Here is a 19,467-nt window from a genome sequence, read left to right as displayed (position 1 = left end):
GTACTGCTTGGTAGCCCTGTGATTGTTTTTTATCCCTGGTAAATTTTGTTCCTTTTTTCCCCTTTCAAGTCAAGGGTGCTTCAGAAAATGTGCAGATTCCTTACCACTGGCCCCTGGCACATCTGGGAAGGCACAGAGTGAAAACTTTGTAGTTGGTTTTCAATGGCTGGAGTTGTTTCCAGCTGATAGGTGTTATCTTATCATACTTGGTTATTATTCTGTGCTACAGTATATTATTTGCACCTCAGGTCTGTTCTTGAAATGTTTCCATCTTTTTTCCTAACTGTCTGTAACCTTTTAATTTCATTTATCATGAGAACTTCTTAATACTTTTCCTTAGTTCTCAACTAATATGATCAAACATCAATTCTAGAGTAGTAAAAAGATTTAAAAGAGCTTTGAGGGAATTTCTTCTAACCTTTTTGTCACTAATTATCTGTTGACCCAAATCTGAGTATTCATTGTCAAAGAAAGTCAAGATAACACAAAGAACAAAACTCTTCAGACTTTGATGCTACTTTTTCATTTTTAGTCAAGATACAAGGATTTTTACAAAGCTCTCTGTGCCTCTTGATGGAACAACAGGAATCTTCAATACTGATCTAGCGGAATCATTATAATACTTCAACTTTAACTTTTATGCATTTTATTCTTGGAAGAACTTAGTGTTAATTTTTTGCTAATGATTTGGTTATGATTGTATTCTTTAACAAATGGGAAGGGGCAGCTAGGTTGTTCAATGGATAGAGTTGGGAGGTCCTGGGTTCAAATCTAGACTCAGACACTTCTTAGTTGTATGACCCTGGGCAAGTCACTTATCCTCCACTGTCTTCCTTTCTCTTACTGCTTTTCTGCTTTAGAATCAACATTGATTCTAAGACAGAAGATAAGGGTTAATAACAAACAAACAGGTGGGGAGAGCCTCATTTGCTTCAAGATAAAACTTTACTCTTTCATTTCCATGGATGAAATCTGTCTCTCTTGCAATATAATGCTGCCTCTGATTCACCACATTATTAAAGATTTATCTAGTTGTGCAGGCCACATTATTTCCTTCTGTAACACTGAAAATGTTAGTTCATCAAACTGATCAGAATGTCTGATTTTTTTCAATGTTAAGTGTAACACTGTTAAATAGTTTTCATAACTACCTGTTTTAAATTGGCCTTTCTTTTTTGTCAAAAGGTAATTATTTTCAATAAGAAACCCCTCCCCTTTTCAAAAAATCTTCTTAGTACAATTTCACCACTTTTGACCAAGTACAGGTTATAGAAGCAGTATGAATTTGTTTTTCAAAAGATTTCCATTAATTATTTTATTCTACTCTGAACTACAAATAAATGAGAACTATCATATATAAGACAATATAAAAAGATGATTATATGGAATTGTACAATTTGTGTCACCTGAGTTGTTGCACTGACCTCCAGTTATGGAATATGTCTGTGCTAAGAATTTTGGTAGCTTTTAGGGTCCCTCCCTACCCTGCATCTTTGAATTTTGGAATGCTGAGTCTTCAAGGTCCTTCATGGTTTTGCTGGACACTGTGATTCTCAGGATCCTGAGCCCAGGATCCCAATCTGGGTGATACTGTGCCTAAATTGGTCACTGCCATTCCTGATTGCTTACAAAGCACACACTGTAGATTTCTGACCTGCCTGAGACTTTCTGGTTGGAGGTCTCTACTCTTGTTGCTTCCAGAGAGAGCAGTTCAGTTTACAGTTATTTCTGATTCATCTCTAGACACAACTGGGAGGTTTCTATCTTGTTGATCTGTGCTGGAACTGGCTTTCCTTGAGGAATCCATTTCCTATTGCTCAGGGCTTTTCATGAATTTGTTTATATAGTTTGAGACTGATGAAATCACTGAAGACATTTCTCATTGGATTTCTTGATCATTATTGGGCCTAGTGTTATTTAAGTTTTTGCTGAGGAAGTTATGCAGGCCATCTTAATATGAACTTTAAACATTTTTTTGTTTTTGTTTTTATTTTCATTTTTAAAATTCAGAACTTTAAAAATACCAAAAAAGGAGGGCAGCTGGGTATCTCAGTGGATTGAGAGCCAGGCCTAGAAATGGGAAGTCATGGGTTCAAATCTGACTTCAGACACTCTTTAGCTGTGTGACTGTGTGGGCAAGGCACTTGACCCTTATTGCCTAGCCCTTTCCACTGTTCTGCCTTGGAACCAATACACAGTCTTGATTACAAGATGGAAGGTAAGGGTTTAAAAAAAATAATTCCTCCCAAAAGAATTTCCATAGACATTGTAAAATAAAAGGACGGGCTTATATGTGAAATGGAGAATTTCTACCAATTTGGACTTGATTTTATAAAAATGTATAAACTCAATATGTAACTTCCAAAGTTGTCTTGCTTGTCTATGAAACCTTTTGGCCTTCCTTCTGTTCTCCTCTCACTATGGAGAGAGAACCCTAATCCTACCCACTCTCTTATTCAATAACTTCTTCAAGTCTTCCTTTTTTATCCAGCTTCTTGCCCTCAAGCATATACTCTTCCACTATAGCACTATAGTACAAGACCAATAGCTTCACAATCCACTCAGGCCCTAGCTCTGTGATGTCGTCTGTCTTGGCTGGTGCTTGAGTCTGAGCCTCTGTTGTAACCTCTCTTGTGCCTATTCATACAAGGCATCACGCCAGGGATTATTCTTGTGGTTGTAATGGGCTAATGTTTTTAATGGGGGCTACAAAGGTTTTTTGCCCTTGGAGCCATCCTTAACTTCCCCTCTCCCTCACTCCCCATATGCAATCATTTGTAAAGTTCTGTAATTCTGACACTCACAACATTTTTCACATCCAGCCCGTTCTGTTGATTCACACAGTCTCTAGCCTAGTTTAGGCCCTCATCACTTCTCACCTGGATGACTGAAATAGCTTTTTAACAAGTCTTCTTGCTTCTATTATCTCCCTTCTCCAAGCCATCTTCTGTATTTGCTGGGTTGATATTACCAAAACATGGATCTGACCAAGTTTCCCCTTACATAAAATTTCTCAAAGGCTCCCCTACTACTTCTAAGATACAATACTACAAAGTCTTCAGCATAATATTTAAAGAATTTCAAATCTAGTATCCTTTCTCTTCTTATTTCATGTTATTTCTCTTTGCTCGCTCTTTGTTCCAATCAAACTGGCCTATTGGTTGTTTCCTGTGAACAAAATTACATCTCTTGTCTCTCTGCCTGGAATAAATAATCTGGATTTTTATCCTTCCCATTGCTCCCTCCCTGAATCCATAGCTCAGGTGTCATATACTACATAAAGCCTTCTCTTACCTTTAGAGTTATGTGATTTCTTTTTATGAAAATAACCTTGAATTATTTTTCATATACTTAGAATATGTTGAGCTTTCTCAATAGAATATAAACTTTTTGAGATCAAATGACTTGTACCTAGCATCTTGTACATTGTCTTATACCTAAATGCTTAATAAGGACTTCTGGGTTAAGATGGCTGCTGCGTAGAAGGTAGTTATGCAGGTCATCTTAATATGAACTTTAAACATTTTAAACATCCCTCTCCTCACCACTAACTGATATAGACTACCTCAGAAGGCCAAAAAAACCTCAAATTCAGATGAATGAAGGGACTCTACAGTAGGCTGAAACACTTAAGGTATGTGGGATTTGGGCATTTCCATGCTATAAGGTGGTGAAATAGCTTCCACCAAAACGTGAGCTGATCAACCCTCCCCTGCCCCACCTACAGAGCTAGAATAAGAGCCAGGGGCTAGAATCAGTGAGTGAGTGAGGGAAACTCTAGCTCCTTGGCAGCTGACTAAGACCACCAGGGATTTACCCCTGAGAGTAGCTAGACTTGAGACCCAAGCAGTCTGAAGAGCTCGGACTTTGGGGGTGGAGATAGTGTAGAGAAGGGAGGCACACAGTAGATGCTGGGGAGACTCGAGAGGTGGCCCCAAGCAAAAACTGTGCTCCTTAGCTCCATACACAAGAGCCTGCCCACCTCGCTCAGACCTCTGATTTGAAAGAGAAGGAAAAACCAGCACCAGAAATTCCTAGGAAATACAACCTTCAACCACCAAGAAGAACAAGAGAAAGGTGCTGACCCTGGATAATTTTTATGGAGAAAAAAATCCAAACTACAGAAGAAACAGCAGAAGACAACAAACAAGTAAACATACCCAAACCTTCCAAAAAAAAATGGAAATTGGTCACAAGCTCTGATGAGAGAGATGGAAGACTTTTGGAAAGGTGGGAAATAGTTCAAAAAGAAAATAACAGTTTAAAGACAGGATCTCCCAATTGGAGAAAGAAGCTCAGAAATCAAATGAAATGATAAATAAATTGGAGACCAAAATTAAATAGCTGGAAGTCATGAAAAGCAGGATAGACCAAACCATAAAGGAAAATCAAAAAGTAATAGTGAAAAATCAGTCTTTAAAATACCAGAATTGGGCAATTAGAAGCCAATGATTTCACAAAACAACAAGAATTAATAAAGCAAAATCAAAAGAATGACAAAATAGAAGGAAACATGAAATATCTTACTGACAGAATGACAGACCATGAAAATCCGTCTAGAAGAGACAATTTGAGAATCATTGGTCTACCTGAAAACCCAGAAATACACAGAAACCTTGACATCATACCATAAGAAATTATCCAAGAAAACTGCCCTAATGTTCTTGAACAAGAGGACAAAATAGACATCGAAAGAGTCCATAGATCACCCTCTACACTAAGTCCTCAAAAGACAACCCCCAGGAATGTAATTGCCAAATTCAAGAGCTTCCAAGCTAAGGAGAAAATTTTATAAGAAGCCATAAAGGGATAATTCAGATATCAAGGAGCACCAATCAAGATTACACAAGATCTGGCAGCTTCCACACTAAAGGACCACAAGGCTTGGAATATGGTATTCAGAAAGGCAAGAGAATTGTGTTTATAACCAAGGATCATATACCCATAAAAATTAAATGCTTAATAAGTAAATTTTTTGAATTGAATAACCCGATATTTTTCCTTAATAAGTCTATACAGTGTTCTTCTCTTAGAATATTTCTTTAGAGAATCTCAGTGAAGGAGCATTATATATTCTTTCCAAACAGCATTCTGTACTCTCTCCTTGACTTTCAAGTTTAATATATCAAGTACTTAGGTTTTTAGGGCACAGGCATAATTTTCTGACATGTCTTCAAAAACCATTTTTTAGTAGAGCTTCTCTTTGGCCCAACTGTCTTACTGTTATCTAGAAAGAATGATCAATCAATGTGTTTCATGAATTACAATGTCCACTCTAAATGACAAATGAACAAAAAAAAATTCTTTCTAAAACTAAAACACAGTGGGCAGAATGACAGAAAATCTCATAAACAAGATCCATAAAAAGTTAAATGAGATAATTGGTTGTAATACCTTAGGCATGCCATCACTTTCACCAAGGAGATGGTTTATTAGCTGATTGGTTAAAACTTCATCCTTAGCATGCCCAACCTATTAAAGAAAAGAAAAACATAAATCTCCCATAGTATGTATATACTATATATGTGTGTATTTAAAAATAAATGTACACATATATAATACAAAGTATGCAGAAAAGAATATAATAATATCTCCACTATTATATATTTCATGGAACAGATACAAGATATTTGAAAAAGATTTGATTTAAAATAATTTACTATATCTGAACCACACACTCTTAGAAGTCACTGAACATTAGAATTAGAAGGGAAAATAGATATCTCCTAGTCTCATTTTCTAATTTTTAGTTGAGAACATGGTGTTCATTGAGGCCTTTGTTACTTGCTCATGACCATACAATACAGGGAGTTAGCAAATTTCATGTTAATTCATGCTTGGACTAGTAAGCAGCTCTTGTGACTTCCAGCCCAATGCCATTTCTCACTTCCCTATTCCACATGGCCTCCTCTCCTTGAGGACAGCATTTAGGACCTCTCCTTTCATATACAATGTCTAGCATGTACTATATGAGTGACAGTCATTCAAAAACTCGGCTTGAATAAATTGTGATGTATAACACACTAAAATGTGGGTTCAAGATCATTGTGTTTTCCTGGAAATAGATAAGGTTAGATTACTAATTATAAATATAATAATATTAAAATGTACAGTAGATTCTATCTTGAAAGCATCTTACCAGACCAGGGCAAAAAGAGAGAAACTTTGAGGAGTCTCCCAGATCTTTTCTCTTTTGGAAAATTATGAGAAACTTTAAATGTTGGGAGAAAATTTGATATTCTTCATCATTAATTTGAATAAGGCTTTAAGTGCGGTAAATGGATTTAGAAAACTGGTCTCAGAGCCTGGAAGACCTTAATTAAAAATCCCTACCTTTATCACAAAATGGATGTGTCACCCAAGGCAAGTCACTTGAACTCTCAGTCTCCAGGCAACTCCCTAAGGCTATAAATAGCAGAAGAGGTGCTAATATACACTGGGAGAGAAATTTTCTGACCAAGAATTTCCTACATCAACAAAATCCCAGGTCTGGTATAACTGACATCCCCAGAAAAACATTAGTTGGGGAAAAAAAAAAGATTCTTACTGTTTCAATCGCCATTTCTATTGCCATATTATCTTCTGAGCTTGGGCATTTCAAGAAATGTTTAAGTGCCTGAAAGAAAAAAATGATCAGCAAGGGTGACCCTTAAAAGTCAGTAACTAAATACTAATATGTAATAGAAACCACAATTTCAGGAGACTCATGAAATAGTACCACTTCCAAGGAGAAATATTAGATTTAAATTATAGATTGAGATGTGCTTTTTTGTTTGTTTGTTTTGATATTGCTGTCATGGGAATTTGGTTTGCTTGATTATACATATTTAAAATGGATTTTGTTTTTCTTTATTTTTCCATTGAAAAAAGTAGGAGGGGCAGGAGAAAACAAAATTGAATTTTTAAAAAGAGGACATTAAGAAGTTTCTGAAAGGACAGTTGTTCTCCCTTTATTAGAATTATTTTAGAATTTGAATTATTATTAGAATGTTAGTACATCATCATTATAATAATTAAAATGGGTTTGATGAATATACTTATTAAAAATACTGTTGTGGTCACTGCTTAGAATAATTAATTCTTAAGTCAAAAGGCTGTTAATAGCTTTAGTAGCTTCATTACAGCAAGGTAGAGATAAGAGAGGGAAATGTAGGAAGGAGATAGAAGATATTGCCTATCTAAATTCTCTAAGTCTACATCCGAAGAAATCCAGCTCAATTCTGACAAAGGCTCCCTCAGGTCCCGCTCTCCAACTTATCAATTTCTCTTCTAAGCTATTTTTTGTCCTTCTACCCCTTTTCTCTGGATCTGTTATTTCCTTTAAAAAAATCTCTTGCTACATTTCTTTTAGGTAGTCATTTAGGTAGTCCTTGTGGAAAATTGTGTTGTTACTCTTTCTTTTTGGGAGATCTATAGATCTACCATATTTTTTTATATTAGTTGGGTGTGTTTTGTTTACTTATCCCTGACGTTGGGAGTTCTCAAATTGGAACTTTGTGTGAGAGCTAGGGACAGATCCAGCCTCTGTCCCTGTTGAGCTTTCAGGTGGAAGTAGTTAGATTTGCTTGGTATCATTTCTTCACTGACTCCCACCTCTGGGTATTAGCCCCTGCCCTATATTTTTGACATTAAGAGCTGTGTGTCTTTAGGTACCTCTAAAGTATCTTAGGATAAAGTATGAGGAAACTCAGAGCTTTGGGTTTCTGAGCACTGCTACAGTAGCATACTGTTCCCTTCCACTCCTGTGGCTCTTAGAGATTTCAGACCTCTCTTGGGTTTTCTATGGGAGTCCTCTACACTGCTATCTTCAGACTTAGAAACCTATAGTTTCTAACCCATCCCTGGCCACGCTAGAGGTCTACTAATTGCCTGTGCTGGTTTTCCTAATGACCCCATTTTCCTATTACTGATGGCTTCTGGATGAGTTTTTGTGCTGTTCTGGGAGTGGAAGAAGTAATTTTCTATTGTATCTCATTGGATTTCTTGATCATTATTTGTTCTGGCACGAATTCCAGTTTTTTGCTGTAGTATATTGTGGGATTTGGCTGGTCTGCTTCTATTCAGACAGTCATTTTCACATTTTACATTTTTCTAAGTGAATGTAGCGAGTAAACAGTTTCTGAAAACGTCTCCATCAAAATGAGTGCTTAAAATAACAGATGCTTAATATTTTTTAAGGAGTAAGAAACCTAGGAGATGGGAGAACTGAAGATTTTGGTTTCTTCTGACCTGTGATGCTAAAGGATATGAAAATGTTTTCTCATTTCAAAAGTCATAATTCATAATTGGCATACTTCAATTCTACAAAATTTACTGAGCATTTACTTCTAGGCACTTAAGAATTATAGCAGATCCAAGGAAATATCATGCTGTCCCTCTTCTCAAAGAGTCTACAGTATAACTGAAAACATACTATATGCAGCTTCACAATCAATAGAACTAATTTTAAAATCTACAATGATCATTCCATCATTTAAAAGTCACATTTATGAAAAATTACATTATAATACAAAGCAGTATATGACTTCAGTGTAAAATAAATGGAATTTATAGTAGATTCTATAGTATTTTAGAGAAAATATTATTAGTGATCAAGGAGACTTGATGAAATTTGGTAGGATTTTTAGGGAAAAGAAGGGAAGTCTACCAGTTGGGAGGCACAGAATAAAGAAAGGATAACATGAGAACAGCTACAATGTGTTTAGGAGATAGTGAGCAGGAAACTTGGTAGTAGCAGAGGGCCCTCTGTCAGCAAATAATATTAGATTCCCACTCTCCATAGCAACTCTTCCAGTACTTTCCTCCACTATTTAAATCCTGAATTCTATTCTCTCATTCCAAGCAGATGACAAATGACCTTGACTCTTGCTTTACTAAGAAGATTTAAGTCATCTTTCAATTTTCTTCTGCTCTTATCCACAGGAGGTGATAAGAGTCCAGCAAGACTATGGACAAGAAAAGGGACATTAGAAAAAACTTAGTGACAAAACTTAGGACAAGGAATTGATGATCAAAGAGTGCTGAAAGATTTGGCTCCATTTGGCTGTGATAGTGAAGGTAATATTCAATTTTCCCTTGGAAACCTCAATTTTCTTCTTTAGTCATTCCTATGAATTCTGGTGGTGTTCTACTTTGCAAATACTAACCCGTGCATATTGACCACATAAGAAGAAGAATTTTCCAGCCTGAAGATGCTTCTTTTCTCCTTCAAAGTATAATGCAATGCTTTGATAGTCTTCATTAGTTGTGTCTGCAGAACCTGTAACATAAGTTCATTGAGTATGACACCCCCAAATTAATATTTAGTAAAAGTTTTAAAAAATAATCTATAAAATATTCAGAAATTAGAACATCATATAGATCATGGCTTGTAGTTTTGTAAAGTGGAAAAATGTATAATTTTTGTGATCAGTACTATTGTCTCCCTTTCACTTTTCTAGTGATTTCTTCTTTTGATGTAAAATAATAAATGAGGAGAAGGAATTATAAGATATCCTGGCCTAATTAACCACCACGCTCAGTGATTTTCTTGAATCTAAAAAAAATTCATCCTCAATTATAGATTTAAGAGTCAATAGGAATCAAGAAATTAAACAATCACTTAGACCAAACATTCCCCTTTTTTTTTTTAGCAATTTCATAAGTAATTATGAGAATGGGAAGGAAATAGAGACAATCTTTAAGAAGTAAAGAGATATTTATATATTTTTGGTATATGATAAGAATCCTGTCTTGGTAATCAGGAACTCTGACACTAGATGACCAAGGGAATCACTTAACTCTCTTGGGTTTCAGTGTTCTCATGTTTAATGTTTCCTCCCCCCCCCCCCCCCCCCCCGCGAGTTTCAGCTTTCATGTTTAGTATCTTTGGCCTGGGAGAAAAGGTTCAAGTAGCTGCTATAGCCCTAGTTTATAGTCTGAATCCAGCCAAGTTATGATAGTTCTGAATAATCAGACAAAATGAGGAAGATATAGATAGGTGAGAGTGTGCTAGGTGAGTACCATATAGCTCTCTCCTCTGCCTTTACTAGAAGTGTGCTTTTCTTCAAATCTTTTCTTTGCTTGATCTGGGAATGGCAAAGCACATTTTGCTTACAGAAGGTTTTGCAAGCAGCAGGGGCTGCTATTTCAATAAAGCATAAACTGTTTATGGACTAGGGGAGGAATTATGTGGGGAAATGCTTTTTGATTTCCTCTCAAAATAGGTATGTAAGAGGGAAAAAGTAGGAAATGTTAGAATTTATTTTTAAAAAAATCAAAGGACTATAATAATGTATACCTTATACTTGATGTATTTTATTCAGTTGGCAGAATACCCTATGGTCTTCTGCAATGGAGATTGGTGCATGTTTAGAAAGCATCTTTGTACTTGAATAATACAACTTGCCCATGCAGAGAGGCTTAAGAAGCCTGTTTTTGGTAGAGTCATGAGGACATGGAGTGGAAGTGCTAAAGAGAGACTATGGGTCATGGATTTACATTTTTTAATTGGATCCAACTTGAGACCATGTGAGAATCCATTTTTATTGGCTGTATAGCCAAAACAGAGCATTTTTGAAAAGGCTCTGAATCAAAAACGTTCTGAAAGCCTCTAATTAAGAAGGGAGTTTAGCTCACAACATCTCTGCTCACTTGGCTGAACTACTTTGTGACTTCTCTGAGTTTTCCATTTTGCTCCCGGGAAATTCATTATTGGAAAAACTTCACTGTCCTATAAGACCTCATCAGCCTTGATAATCCCCTGCCCTTTCCTTTTCTGATTGAAGGATGGAGTCATGAACCCCAAAATTTCCATGTAAGGAGGGAGCTCAGCTATGAATAAAATCTCATTTCTAACATGACTGCACTGCTTTGAGACTTCTCTGACTTTTCCACCATTTCCATAGTCATGTACCTACCCCCACCTCCACATACTTTTCAGTTTCTTTTTGTGTGTGGTCATCTCTCATTAGATTGCACATTACTTGAGGGCAGGGAATGGTTTTCTTTTTTCATATTTGTATCTATCATGCTTGGCACAGTGCCTGACACATAGTAGGTGATAGATAAATGTTTACTGACTGAATCAGCCTCAGGTTAGTCTCTTTGGCTGTGCTCATGGTTGGACTCCTTTATTTACTACATCTGGTGAAAGACAGTGCTATAAGGGTCAAGGCCATCTCCCTTTTAAATCCATGTGGCTCTGAGATACCTTCGATTTGTTCTTTTTGTTCTATGGGGTAGAACCTCCAATCTTGTGAGTTTTGAGAGGTCAGGAGTGTGCCTTGAAACCTGGCAGTCTAGAATATGGGTCTCTATGCAGGGAAGCATCGATGCCCCAAGAAGCAAGGAGGCCTTCAGGACTGAGACAAGGACTCATGCAGCAGCTACCTTTGGATAGGAATTTGGTATGATTAATGCTATGTAGAAACTGGACTAGGTTTTGGAATCCACTCCCCCTAGAGGTTAAGGTAGTGTAGGGGGAGCATGCCCCCAAAGTACTGGGGTAAATGTTGATGCTTGTTCTAGTTTTATTTTTTGAAGATGTAAAATCTAAATGATTTTGAGTGGTCACAAAAGGAACTGGGATCACCACACTGTCAGTCAATAAGCATTTAATAAGCACCTACTATATACCCGGGCACTATGCCAAAACATGGGGATAGAAAGGAAGGACAAAAGACTCTTAGTCCTCAAGGAGCTCAAAACTGAACAGGAGACAAGTAAACAGCTAAACACAAGACTAATAAGAAACATTTAACTGAGGGAAGCTGAAAATTAAGAGAGGTTGGGAAAGTCTCCTAAAGAAGATGATTTTAGTTGGGACCTGAAGGAAGCCAGGAAATCCAAGAGGTAGAAGTGAAGAGTGAGAACAATCCAAGAGGGTTTATGATGATTATCCATCACCGGATAGGAGAGTATATGTGTATGTGTGTGGGGGTGGGGGTGATGGTAGAGTAAGGTATAAGAAGATTGGAAAGGGAATGGGGAGAAGGGAAAGCTAAGTTCTGAGGGGCTTTGAATGCCAGACAAAGGATTTTGTATTTGAGCCTCTGGAGTTCAAGTATGAGAAGCTAACACTGGCACTAACACTGTGGGGAACATAACAGGTAGGGGTTTAAGTTACTGGTAACAGAAAAGAGACTCCCAAATTGCTCAAGGTGCCCTAGGACCCTGAGGGGAAGGAGACAGCCTAGATTTGGAAGAGAGCCTATACACATGTAACTTGTACAAAGTTCATTTGGGATAAAATTGGGCTCTGCACATTTGTGGGATTTCATAGAGACATTATCTACCTGGGACTTTCCAGGTATACAATTTCTTTAAATGTTTCGCATTCCCTCCAAGTCTCTTCCTTTCCACAGCATCACAACTCTGTTGGAAGCAAGCTCTAACATGAGGAATCTGCATTAGCTGAGCTTGTTTTTTTTCCTTTTTTTTTTAAACCCTTACTTTCTGTCTTAGTAACAACTCTAAGACTGAAGAGAAGCAAGGGCTAGGCAAATAAGGTTAGGTGACCTACCCAAGGTCACACAGCTAGGACATATCTGAGGGGCTGGATTTGAACCCAGATCCTCTTGACTACAGGCCTGGTATTCTATCCACTGTGCCACCTCACTGCCCTTAGCTGAGCATGTTAATACCATATAACCACATGAACATCTCCACTGCACTTCACTATTTCTCTTTCTGAAAAATGAATTAGAAATAGCAAACTATCATAAAAGATGAGGAAATCTGGAATTAATATTTAAAAAATTCTTATTTTAGTTCTTTTAAAAAATTATGTTTTTGATAACTCAATAGCTCTCTAAATAAGATTAAATCACAGAGATACAAAGTTTACTAGATGACTTCTATTTGTAACTGGAATACACAGCTTTCCCCCACTAACCCCTGCTATTCCTTGCTCCTTTTCAATTTTTCTCATCTCTCTCCAACCCTATCCCTTCCATTTCCTACCTTATATTTGGTTTCTTCTTTCTGACTTTATCCTCAGTCTTCCTCAGGATTGTACTTTTGTTTTTAACTATTGGGCACCTATCTCTCTGCAATCTAGGCACTTAGGGAAAGATATTAAATTAGGTTAATTTGAAATAAGAGAAAAGATTTCTGATTTTTTCTTGATTGCCAAAGAAAGGGTGAGGGGGTTAAGAAGGTAATTCAAGGTTTTATGACCCTCTTCCTAAAGAGGGATCATAAGTTTATAGATCTAGAGGCTGAGCATTAATAATTCAACATTCTAGATACTACACAAATATTCTTATTCAAGGTCTGAATCCTGATGATTGTAATAAAGATGGAAGTAGACAGTTATTCATGAGATAAATAATTCTTATCTTAGAGTCTTGAATATGAAAATCATAAATTTGTTCACAATTTGTTCAATAGTTTCATTCATGTCTGATTCTTTGTGACCCCTGGATTTTTCCTGGCAAAGATACTGGAGTAGTTTGCCATTTCTTTCTCCAACTCATTTTACAGATGAAAGAACTAAGGCAATCATGGTTAAGTAACTTGCCCAGGGTCACACAGCAATTAAATGTCTAAGGTAATATTTGAACTCAGGAAGAGAGAAGTCTTCTTGACTTCAGGGCCCAGTACTCTACTAACCTACCTAGATACCATGAAGGTCATAACATGTAATTTAATGCACCAGATACACTACAAGGATATTCCCTGGGTTATTTATTTATTAGAGAATTGCCATGTGTTTTGGGGTATAAAAAAATTGACCTTTGTTTCTATTTTTTTCTCAGTACCACTATTGCTAATTATCACTAACATTTTGTCACAAAAAGACGTTCTGGACCATAAATAATGGCATGACATTAAAATAGAAATTTAAAGATTTCAACAATTTCTAAGTCTATTAAGTAAAGAATTTTCAGTTATGAATTTTGAGAACGAGAAGTCTCTTTTTTGATTCTTCTTAAATCACTGTGATATAGCTTTATTGATAGATTAATAATTACTTCTTAAGCACCAATTATCACCAATACATGCCACAGATCACCAAAATATGACTTTTTCATTTGCTGACATTAATATTCTTAAAACTAAAAAAAAGACCCAACCTAAAGGCAGGTTACAATACATTTTCTTTGCCACTCAGGACTTTCACTGTGTCATTTATTAAATACTAGTCAAGTACATATTGTGGTCTACAAAGGGGCTAAATGACAAAAATAATAAATGGATTTAATTATAAAGTGGCCTCACCTATAGGGTCCTATTGATGAGCATTAAAATAGCATGTTGGAGACCTAATAAATATTTTTAGAAGACTGACTTGATCTACTAAACTTTCAGTTATTTGATATTTATTTAATTTTTTTAATATTTATTTTAAAAAATTAATTATGAAACTTAACTCCTTACTCCCCTAAACTTACCAATGATATCTGCATAGATTTCCATCTGATTGTGCTGCTGGGCCAGGGTAAAAGCTTCATGATTACATTTGGACATAACAAGAAACTGGATAGCAGAACCATAATCACCCAATTGAAGAAAGAATCTAGAATAAAATAATTTACCACAAATTGGATTATAGTTTATATTGAAAAATACTCTATTACTGAAATTTACAAAAAATCCTTACCTTTGGTCTTAGTACTAATTCCAAGACAGAAGAGTATTATTACCCCTTATAGGTTAGATCAGTGATGGTGAATCTTTGAGAGAATGAATGTCCAAACTGCACCCATATGCCTCATATGAGTCACCCCCTTGCTCCAGACAAAGGAGGGAGGAAGCTCTCCTATTGGGCTGTTGGGCAGAGGGGAGGGGCATGTGAGAAATGTCCTCAGGCATGGTGGAGAGGGGGAAGGGAGCAACCCTCTCTGGCACAAGTGCCATAAGTTTGCCAGCATGGAGCTAGGCAACTGGGGTTAAATGACTTACCCAGGATCACATAGCTAAAAAGAGTCTGAGGTCACATTTGAACCTAGGACCTCCCATCTTTGGGCCTGGTTGTCTAGCCATTGAGCTACCTAGATGCCCCTAATCTGTTTCTCATTTAAAAAAAAAAAGAAAACAAAAAGTCTTTTGAGCTCTCAGTATGAGCAACTCTTTAGACAAATTATGTAAAATTTTATGAGTACAAAGGCAGGGTAAGTATGATTAGGTAGGATGATATAGTCATAGTTTTTGTGGGATAATAAGGCTTATCTCCCTGTGATCCCTTTATTGGATCTGCAAGAAGAGAATAACAGGATAAGAAACAAACCAATTACTTTAAGGGTTTTAGAAGTTGCTAAGCCTAAGAAAAAATTCATTCTTTAAAAAAGGAATGGGGGGGGGCAGCTGGGTGACTCAGTGGATTGAGAGTCAGGCCTAGAGACGGGAGGTCCTAGGTTCAAATCTGGCCTCAGACACTTCCCAGCTGTGTGACCCTGGGCAAGTCACTTGACCCCCATTGCCTAGCCTTGGAGCCAATACACATTATTGACTCCAAGACAGAAAGTAAGGGTTTAAAAAAAAAAGGAATGGAAGAGACTGATAGCCTAGAGTTTATAGAAGAGACCCCCTGAAGGGATCCAGGGGAAGGACCAAATTTTTTGTCTTTTGCACTAGAAAAACAATTCTACTATAAACATTAATACCTTAGAAATGCCCATTACCTAGCTCATTTAGAAAAACAAAAACAAAACTAACAAAAACATTTCAATATCTCCTTTTAAGCCAGGAGGAAAACTGACATTCCTAGAAATAAAACTGCCTTCTCCAAGCCTTGGAAAATGAAATCCAATCTGTTAGATATAATTCTTTCACCTGGAATCCCTATCAAAGGACTTTTTGGAGAGGTTATGATCATGGGATCATGGATTCAAACCAGAAGAGACCTCAGAAATTATGTAGCCCAACTCTCTCCTCATACAAAGGAGGAAACTAACTTACCCAAGGTTACCCAGGTCCTTTGGTTTCAAACTCAGTGCTGTTAAATGAAGAGGTTTGAGAAGGAAGGTTGGAATAATAAAGCCCTTCTCGATTAATGTGTTAAATATTACAAAAGGTTATAAGATGACATTCAAAATAATATTCTGTGGGGTGTCTAGCCAAGAAAATGAATATAAGTTAGGAGAAGTGTTAATCTTGAATAGGGAAAGCTTCTAAAGTAGAAGAAATACTGAACCCTATCTAGCTGAGAATTTGCTCTTCAAAGTTAGGATGGTGGGGAAATGTTAGTACTCCTGTGCCATCAATTGGGTTAAAAAAAAGTAGGACATAGGCAAGTGTAGGATTTTATTTATTTTTTTGCTGCCTAAGCAAGTGTAAGATATAAATCTAGTTGACCTGATATCTACTGAAGACCTAGGAGATTAGATGAATAATTTACCTGGCTACCATTTTGGCTCCATCAAGAGACTGGGTTTCTCTGACAATTCTAACAGCTTTTTCAGGATTATTAAGGTGATCCAAGTAGATCCGGATTACGCTGTTCCATTGTTTTGCATTCTCATAAGCAAGAACTGCTTCTTTATATCTATAAGAAATAAATGACCAGTGTCCAAGTGAACTTTCTTAACTTAAAAAAATTGATCTGACTGTGTTGGTATTGATACAACTAAAGCTGTCAGGGCCTAGCAGGTTTAGGTGGTAGAGTGAACTGGTGTCAGACTAATACAATGCTATTTATTTTCTTTTAAAGTAGGGAGAGTAAAAGTACGAAGTAGAAACTAAATAGGAGATCTAGTAATAAATCCTTATTCTAATTCATTCTAAATAATCAACCCAACCAACTGTCCCTCATGGGACTGTTTCTTGTCCACCGAGGTAGACCTGACTTTAACTACACTTACTGTCTATTGATTAACTTCTATCTTACTACCTTATTCTAAATTATAAATCTTCTTAACCTTCTTAATAAATAAATAAATAGATATATATATACACATACATACATATATATATATATACACATACATACATACATATATATACACATGTATATATATATATATATATATATATATATATATATATATATATATATATATATATATATATATATATATATATTTGCAGCACCTCTCTTTGTATACACTGAAAAGATTCTAACTGCCTGTCACAAGTTTCACAGACAGCTTAGCTCAACTTGCTCTTCAGCACCCCATGTGGCTGACAAGGAAAAAGCACTCTGTAAATCAGACTATTTCTTCACTCTAAATAAAATAAACAGTATCTAAAAGTAACTACATTCTTCTAACTGCTCAATCAGAGCTTTTCTGGCAGCTTCTTCCTCCAGAAATTAGGGAGGAAAAACTCTTCAGTCAATGACACACTTAACTTCAAATAGTAAATCTTTACTTCTTTACTTAAATCTCTTCTTATTTTTTCTTAATTATCTTAAATTTCTTCTTCTTAATCTTCAACCTCCACTAACTGTCATTCCCAGAGAGAGAGAGATAAAGACCACTTCTGTTCTCACAGGCTGCCAGATTCACAGAAGCCCAGAGTTCTTTCCTAGACTCCGCTCATCCCAATCCTTTTTTAAAAAAAATTTATTTAATTGATGAAGAATTTTTTGCCATGGTTACATGATTCATATTCTTTCTCTCCCCTCCTCCCACCCCCTCCCATAGCCAATGCATAATTCTACTGTTATCCTCAATACTTAAGGGAACCATAGCAAATTATCTTTCTCCTCACTACAAGGGGATGTCTCAAAAGTGCAAACACCCCTACTTCTGAGCTGAGACCCTTGCTTCTACCAAAGTTAATTAAGCTAATTAAAATCCTTATCCTAACATGTTGAAATAATGAAAAACAAAAACAATTAAGCAAAAAATTTGATAATGACCTTATCTGACAAGTTATAACACTATTCTGATCTTGCAGTATTCCTTTCTGTTATGAATAATATAATGAAGGTCTGTTTCATTATCTGTTATCTGATGTATTTACTGCTTTTTGAATTCTCAGGGAATGATCTCTTTGAGACCTTTTATAATCCTTTTGTTCATACTGTGCAAATAGAAATTTGCTACATATGAACTACTTTTACCCAGCATCCTTTTAAGCTACATCCTCATTTTACGTTCAGAGGCTTGGAAGATAAATTTGGCTGAGACCCATGCTGGGGGGCTCTTTTGGGGCTTGGGTTTTTTGGCAAAGTGAGGCAGGTGTAGGTCTCTCTGGCTCTGTGCTCTGTTCACTTGGCTGAATTAACCCCTTTCTTACTCACTTTATTATTATTAAATCCTATATAATAAATATTTTGCATATTTATTCATTTTTAATCTCACAATACTGCATTTTATTCTTTTGGTTCTACTTTGTTTTTTATCAGTTAATACAGATCTTTGTATTATTTCTCTGAAATCTTCATAGAGTGCAGTGATATTTCGTTATATTTTTCATATATACCAATTTGCTTAGTTTTTGCTCAGTTGATGAGTTTTTAGGTTTTTGCTACTTCTCAAAGTGACCTAGATAATGTTTTCATTTCATTTTTAGTTTGTAGATCTTCTTTTGAAAACTGTATATACACTTTGACAGCTTACCTACTGGGGAATAGCTCCTGCTTTCAATATTTTTTAAGAGTTTTGATATGAAGGAGACAGATTTCTATTCCTCTTCTTTGCTCTGCCTCCCCTTTAGTAATTCACCTTTTGATAGTTAACCTTAAAACTTATATTAATATAACATTTTACATAATCTAAAAATTATACAAACCTTCCATCTGCTTCTTTAGCTTTGGCATACTGTAGATGGATCTTAGGAGAAGAAACATTAGGTAGAAGTTCACCAACCTTTGCCCTAGAGAAATGGCACAATAAAAATTTTACTTATTCATTCATCCTTTCAAAATAAAATTAACTTATTAATACCAATTCTTGCTGTGTTAAAAATCGCCTTGATTTTTCAAAATCTCAACTGTATCATATTGTAGAGTCAATGTCTTTTTTCTTTTCTTGGTGGTAAGGAGTGGAGAGTAGAGAGAGAAGATAGAATATTTTTTCTCTGGATATTTAATAATTTATTCCAGTTAGGACATTCCCTTATCAATTACCACCTTCAAAGACTCTTATTTTCAACATAAAATACTTAGTTTCAGTCTCTTTATCTGAGGTAGAAAATGCAGGGGGGAAAGGTAAAGGAAAGAATTCCTGTATAAGGAAGATAGTTGGAGGACTAGATGACCTACCTCTAAGATGCTCTCAAATTCTTTGATTCTGTAAATCTATAGAGATGTTGGTACAGTATCAGGGTTGGAAGAACAATTTGAAAATAACTTGGGGAAAGGTAGAGAAGCCTACAAGTGATTATGATGGAAGAGAAGGAAGTTAAAAAATATTTCTAAATTATATGGGAGATTCTTACCAGTTTTTACAGCGGATATAAACAGATGCTGCTTTATCATAGTACTGCCCTTTTTCATACAGTTGGGCTGCTTCTGAAAATTGCTGCAATAGGACAATATTAACAATTTGATTTTTATGAAGAGAATAACTGACTCATTTTCAAGTGAATATCTATATA

General features: G+C 36.0%; 2 protein-coding genes across 3 annotated transcripts in view; one reads left to right on the top strand and one right to left on the bottom strand.

Annotated features, from left to right (window-relative positions):
- LOC100022178 (WD repeat-containing protein 19) overlaps positions 1 to 19,467 on the bottom strand; it is a 99,812-nt gene that overhangs the window by 18,999 nt on the left and 61,346 nt on the right. For both annotated transcript variants that reach the window (XM_007496552.3, XM_007496553.3), the window contains 7 exons: positions 19,309 to 19,391; positions 18,661 to 18,744; positions 16,322 to 16,468; positions 14,376 to 14,500; positions 9,147 to 9,259; positions 6,548 to 6,616; positions 5,395 to 5,472 (listed from right to left, as the gene is read on the bottom strand). In XM_007496552.3, the coding sequence (XP_007496614.1) occupies positions 5,395 to 5,472; positions 6,548 to 6,616; positions 9,147 to 9,259; positions 14,376 to 14,500; positions 16,322 to 16,468; positions 18,661 to 18,744; positions 19,309 to 19,391 (699 nt within the window). The remainder of the gene's footprint in view (positions 1 to 5,394; positions 5,473 to 6,547; positions 6,617 to 9,146; positions 9,260 to 14,375; positions 14,501 to 16,321; positions 16,469 to 18,660; positions 18,745 to 19,308; positions 19,392 to 19,467) is intronic.
- RFC1 (replication factor C subunit 1) overlaps positions 1 to 19,467 on the top strand; it is a 168,344-nt gene that overhangs the window by 113,299 nt on the left and 35,578 nt on the right. The window contains exon 25 of the transcript XR_008912856.1: positions 8,923 to 9,057. The gene's annotated coding sequence lies outside the window, so the exon portion shown is untranslated. The remainder of the gene's footprint in view (positions 1 to 8,922; positions 9,058 to 19,467) is intronic.

This window comes from Monodelphis domestica, chromosome 6, assembly GCF_027887165.1.
Source record: "Monodelphis domestica isolate mMonDom1 chromosome 6, mMonDom1.pri, whole genome shotgun sequence".
Lineage (NCBI taxonomy): Eukaryota > Metazoa > Chordata > Mammalia > Didelphimorphia > Didelphidae > Monodelphis > Monodelphis domestica.
Note: the sequence above shows the minus strand (reverse complement) of the source record. Positions and strands in the feature narration are given on the sequence as shown.